This window comes from Musca vetustissima, unplaced genomic scaffold (genome assembly GCF_032173495.1).
Source record: "Musca vetustissima isolate MV318-11 ecotype Yass unplaced genomic scaffold, APGP_CSIRO_Mvet_v1 utg649998, whole genome shotgun sequence".
Taxonomy (NCBI): domain Eukaryota; kingdom Metazoa; phylum Arthropoda; class Insecta; order Diptera; family Muscidae; genus Musca; species Musca vetustissima.
This window is the reverse complement of record NW_026879233.1, coordinates 5,607-11,898: the sequence shown is the minus strand read 5'-3', so window position 1 is coordinate 11,898 and position 6,292 is coordinate 5,607. Positions and strand designations below refer to the sequence as shown.

The 6,292-nt window shown below is 34.9% G+C and overlaps 1 protein-coding gene across 1 annotated transcript; it reads right to left on the bottom strand.

The window, feature by feature from the left end:
* Nucleotides 1-4,392: 4,392 nt before the first annotated feature.
* LOC133324032 (glycerol-3-phosphate phosphatase-like) lies at nucleotides 4,393-5,739 on the bottom strand. Its single transcript, XM_061532920.1, has 4 exons — nucleotides 5,701-5,739; nucleotides 5,201-5,452; nucleotides 5,001-5,135; nucleotides 4,393-4,932 (listed from the first exon to the last, which is right to left on the bottom strand). Exons 1-4 carry the CDS (start codon nucleotides 5,737-5,739, stop codon nucleotides 4,393-4,395), a joined length of 966 nt encoding a protein of 321 aa, XP_061388904.1.
* Nucleotides 5,740-6,292: the final 553 nt, after the last annotated feature.

Sequence of the window (6,292 nt, the reverse complement as noted above, 5' to 3'; positions counted from 1 at the left end):
AGACATGTACTCTTTCTAACACCGTTGGAATTTTCGGATTCCGATGTTCCAGTGAGGAGTTATCATGCCCACCATCAAAAATAAGGACTTTCCTTTGATCACTAAAACAACAACAAAAAGTTCAAAGTTCCGCCATTTTGTTAATTCTTGTGCGAAGTCAATAATCCTAGTTCCTACGAGAGCCAGACTTGTACTCTTTCTAACACCGTTGGAATTTTCGGATTCCTATGTTCCAGTGAGGAGTTATCATGCCCGCCATCAAAAATGAGGACTTTTCTTTGATCAATAAAACAAGTACAAAACAACAACAAAAATTCCCTTCCCTTAAATCAAAGTTGAAACGCTATTCGGTATGCTGCACTGTTTAAAATTTAATCTCAAACAGACACCCATTTGGTGTACAATTAATATAAATAAGTCGAAATTATATATGGAAGCTACGATATATCTATATCTGAACCGATTTCAAGTAATTAATTATTCATTCAAGATATTAATTTATATTAACTTCAGTACGTTGTGTCAATCGGCCCCGCTATGGATCTTAGGGCACAATTTACTTAAAATCGGACAAAAATATATATAGGAGGTATACACATCATTCTAGACTTAATTCAATACGCTATGCCAAAATTCGTGCAAATCGAATGATTTTCAGGGACCTTGGTCCATCATTTACATAAAATCGGACGAAACTATATTTGGAAGCTATATCTAAATCTGAACCGATTTTCACGAAACTTCGCACACATCAATCTAAACATAATTTAGCACGCTATACCAAAATTCTTGCCAATCAAAAGAGTTGCAGGGACTTTGGTGCACCATTTACCTAAAATCTGGCGAAACTATATATGGGAGCTATATCTAAATCTGAACCGATTTTCACGAAACTTGGCACACGCCATTCTAGACCTAATTCAATACACTATGTAAAAATCCGTGCAAATCAAATGATTTTCAAGGACTTTGGTGCACCATTTACCTAAAATCGGGCGAAACTATATATGGGAGGTATATTTAAATCTGAACCGATTTTCACGAAGCTTGGCACACATCATTCTAGACCTAATTCAGTAGGCCATACCACATTTCGTGCAAATCGAAAGATATATAGGGACTTTGGTACATCATTTACCTTAAATCGGACGAAACTATATATGGGAGCTATATCTAAATCTGAACCGATTTTCACGAAACTTAACACACGCCATTCTAGACTTAATTCAATACGCTATGCCAAAATTCGTGCAAATCTAATTATTTTCAGGGACTTTGGTACACCATTTACCTAAAATCGGGCGAAACTATATATGGGAGCTATATCTAAATCTGAACCGATTTTCACGAAACTTGGCACACGTCATTGTAGACCTAATTCAATACACTATGTAAAAATCCGTGCAAATCAAATGATTTTCAGGGACTTTGGTGCACCATTCACCTAAAATCGGACGAAACTATATATGCGAGGTATATCTAAATCTGATTCTCAAAAGGAACCATGGGTCTATCTCTATTCCTTTTTCCTGTTACAAACATATGCACAAAGAAGGGTATAAAAATAATAATAATGATAAATCATTTTATTGATCCTGTTCAGCTCCCTCCATCTATGTAGTTCCAATTTATGTTTCAATCGAAACATAACATAGTCCTGGTGTGAAACTATTCAGTCCCATCAACAATGATATAATATTAAGTAGTTAATTTACCGTTGTAGCTCTATTCATTATATGTGGTTAAAATTTCCTTTCAATTACTTGTATGAACCGTCAATTTTCTGATAACAAAAATACAAATGTTGGAGTAGTTAGCCACTATCACGTGTACTCAAGCAAATTGTTCACGTTCCGATAACGAATTGAAACGTGATTATCGTTGAATTATTTTGCAAAATAATATTTATGCTCAATGTGTCTGTATACTGAAATGAAGGCAAATAATATTTTTAGGTATTATAAAAAGTTATAAGCTTCAATATAATAAAAGTACATAAAAAATATATTTGAGCACTTAAAATTAATTAACTCCAACGAATTGACGAAGCACATTTAAAATGGCTTGCGACCACATTTTCGTTGACCAATAATGTTTTTCTTTATGTGCGGGAATAATAAGTTATTACTGTATACTAGGACTGTACTTCTGGAAACATATTGATCGTCCTATAACGCTTAAAAAAAGGGCTATATAGATCCCCGTTCTAAAATATCCCCCATATAACGATACCACCAATTTTTTGTACTTTGGGGAGTGTGGGCACGTTTTACAATCAAAGTGAATGTAATTTGGTATTCTGAATTCACACTAGGTATCTCCATATCTAATGTTATTAGTATTCGTCTACTTTTACCAGTAGCCTCCATATGACGTACAACTAAAATTTCGATATTTTTGTTCTACTTTTTCTCGTAGTCCTCTTATAACGGTATCCTAAAATTGTTGGTACTTTGGGCACGTTTATCAAAATACCCAATTGTGGACACTGTCCTGACAAAATTATGTAAATCGATTTAAAATCAATCTCAATCGGACACATATTTAACTTAATATCGGATGAAACTATATATGGGAGCTATATCTAAATATAAATCGATTTCAAGAAAACTTGACACACGTTACCTTATGTGTCAATCGACCATGTTTTGGGGCTTTGGTGCACCATTTACCGAAAATCGGACGAAACTATATATGGTAGCCATATCTAAATCTGGACCGAAACTTTCCACACAGTAGTTAATACTAACTTCAGTACGTTATACAAAATTTTGTATCAATCGGATATATTTTGGAGCTTTGGTGAACCATTTACTGAAAATCGGGCAAAACTATATTTGGTAGCCATATCTAAATCTGGACCGAAACTTTCCACACAGTAGTTAATACTAACTTCAGTACGTTATACAAAATTTTGTATCAATCGGCCATATTTTGGAGCTTTGGTGAACCATTTACTGAAAATCGGGCAAAACTATATGGGAGCTATATCCAAATATGAACCCATTTCAACAAAAATTGACACACTTTATGTTATAGTAACTTCAGTACGTTGTGCAAAATTGTGTGCCATTCGGTCATATTTTGATGCACCATATACTTAAAATCGGACAAAACTATATATGGGAGCTATATCTAAATCTGAACCGAATTCAGCGAAACTTCTCACAACATTAGGTTATACCTACTTCAGTACGTTGTGCAACATTTTGTGTCAATCGCCCATATATTTTAGCTTTGGTGCACCATTTACTGAAATTCATGCGAAACTATATATGGGAGCTATATCTAAATTTTTTTTCCCAATTTCAATAGGGTTCGTCCTTGTGCCAAACAAATGAGCTGTGCCAAATTTCATCTAATTCGGGTCATAGACTTTGTTTACAATTTAACATGGACAGACAGACGGACGGACGGATGGACGGACATGCATAAAACGACTTAGAAAGTGATTATATACCTATTCTAAAAAGGAACCATGGGTCTATCTCGTTTCCTTTTGCCTGTTACAAACATATGCACAAAGACATAATACCCTATACCACATTGTGGTGAAGGGTATAAAAATAGGTTGAGGCATCGGATTAGTTGTCTAAACCGAAGTCTTTGGTGCAGTCACATCCTCCTGCAGAGATGAAGTTGGAAACCTGGTGACTTATACAGATATTGTGTTGAGGATTTGGAAGGAGCATTTTGCAAAGCTTCTGGTATCAAATAGTGGCGGTGAAGACCTCTTATGTGTAATTCTTTTTGATAATGGAAAATACCAAAGCAATATTTTAGAATTTTCGGTTTATAAACCTCGGAAAGGATCAAGTACGAATTATATGGACACGGGTTCGCGGTGGACGTACTCGCAAGAAGTGCTACAGCACAATCATTTAGTCCAACAAGTCTAGAACTGCTTTGGAATAACCCCACTGGATAAAGACTAAGCATACTGAGAGATATTCTCACAGGATACCTCAGTCGATAGCCATATTTGCTCAAGATACATGCATGGAAGCCAACGTTGGAACATTTCCTATGCAATACTTTAAATTCAATATTTCATCTGGCATGAGGTGGTAAGTATTAAAAATTAACGATTTCGTAAAAATATACAGAATTTCTGAAGTATAGGGAGACTTATCTTGTTTCATATTTTAGAGCACACAACAGGCATTGACTGCCCTAAGTGTACATTGTAACTGTCAGACATATGGAGATGATTTACCAATCCTCTTTTCAACCTGATCACGGAACTATAAATTACCAAAAAAACTATAATCTTATTATATTTTAATATAGTTTTATTTTTATAAATATAACTAAAAATATTGTTGATTGATTAAACTAATAATATTAAATACTTAACATATTTTTTACACCCTACAAATATCAATTAAACAATTAAGCATTCGAATTTTTCACGTCCTTCATAAATTCGACAAAATCTTTCATACTATTGGCATAATAATTTGGTATAACATTTGGATTTGTTTGACACATAAGCTCTTCAAGTTTCAGGCCACCACTTAGAACTATCAGAGTCTGGAAGCCGCAACGTTTACCAAAACGTACATCCTGATCCAACATATCACCAATCATTAGGGCACGACTTGGATCCTCAATATCATAACGTGTCAGAATTCTATCGGCCAATGCTTTGCCAGGTTTACCAAAAAGTAACACCTCCTTGCGGCTGGCTTCTTCTAAAACTTTAAGAAAACCAACGGGTCCTAAAAGCCACAAATCTTTGGTTACAGGTAAGTAGTAATCTGTGGCGCCACCAATCAACAAACAATCGGGTTGACGTAAATAATAGTGAGCCTTCATCATTGTTGTCATATTTACGTTGAAATCAAAATCGATGACAACCGCCTTGACCGGATCACAATTAATGACATCGGCCATAAGATCACGAAATGATTCGTCAATAACTTTATGAGGCTGGAAAAAAATAGGAAAAACAATTTGGTTAGAATAGAACACAAGATTGGAAGTAGTGCTGAACTTACCCCATCCATAACGTTGAAACCCTGAGCCCGCAGTGAATTTTTAAAAGATTCACTTGTAATGGCATATATCGCGCTATCAAAATTAATACTTTTCAGATACTCTGCAATACTTTTGGATGGATGGATTAGGTCATTCTGGAATGGGGGAATATCACAATTTAGGAATTTTAGTATAACTATTATATAGTGAGGAAACTTACCGCTTCTATTTTAATTTTATTCATTCTCAGTTTCTCCAAACACACATCCTCGGGGCGAGCACTGTTATTTGTAATGAAGATTAATTTTTTGCCAGCCTCACACAAAGCATTAAAGCCATCCCCACTGCCTTCGATGTTACCCGTTGCATTCCAAACCACACCATCAATATCCGAAAATACAAAATCGAAAGAATCCAAAAATCTACGTTTTTCTTCAGCGTTTAAGGAGAGGATGTTACGAGGTTTGGGTACCTGCAAAAATGAAGAAACAACTATATTTAAAAATTCAGACCACAAAAATGTACAAAAATCGGCAATTTTGCACTTTTCACATCTATTGCCAATTGAAAATTACGGATGTTTGGAATATAGCATTTTATTATCTTCCAAATAATAATTTAAAGAACTATATTATTAAATTCCCTCTTCAAAATACTTGAACATTTGAAAAAAATGTTCGTTCCGATAACACTATATTTAAAAAATACACTCTCACTTACACGACTCATTTGGTCAACGGCTTTTATAAATGTCAACATTGTGAAAAATATAAACAAGTTCGCTTATTTTTCAAGATGAAAATACTATCGAGATCTATTAAGAACTGAAGCACTAGGTGCTCATCTTGTGGTATTTGTTTGAAATTTCTGTGCAAAACTCAATATGTAGGCCTCCGCTAATCTAATCATTTCAATGTTCACAATGGTGTGTTTGCACCAATCATATCGATATTCGCAATTGGGAGGTGTGGACATACAGCAATATAAATGTGTATGTGGGAGACTTGGAGTGGGTGTAGAAGTCAATTATAAATATACCCTACATTATATTGTCGAGCCGGATATTATATTACACATAGAGTATACATAGGGTATTACTTACTTTGCCCCAAAATTTGAGAGCAATACTCAGCTATACTTCTTCGTTGGCCAGATCACCTTCCCCTTGTAACATTATTCGGCTTATTAAAGTTGCTTCTAGAGTGACAAGAAAACCAGACAAAAATTATGCTTTCGATTCATTTCATCCCCGAATCATAACTGAAAATTATATGCGTAGTCCTTGACCGGAACTTCGTGTAAGACAATCGCA

Bases quoted from the DNA above. Each gene is read 5' to 3' on its own strand.
- LOC133324032 (XM_061532920.1), bottom strand. From the start codon at position 5,739: ATGTTGACATTTATAAAAGCCGTTGACCAAATGAGTCGT. The intron at 5,453-5,700 runs GTAAGTGAGAGT...TCATTTTTGCAG, and splicing joins CCGTTGACCAAATGAGTCGT to GTACCCAAACCTCGTAACAT. The intron at 4,933-5,000 runs GTAAGTTCAGCA...ATTTTTTTCCAG, and splicing joins GTTTCAACGTTATGGATGGG to CCTCATAAAGTTATTGACGA.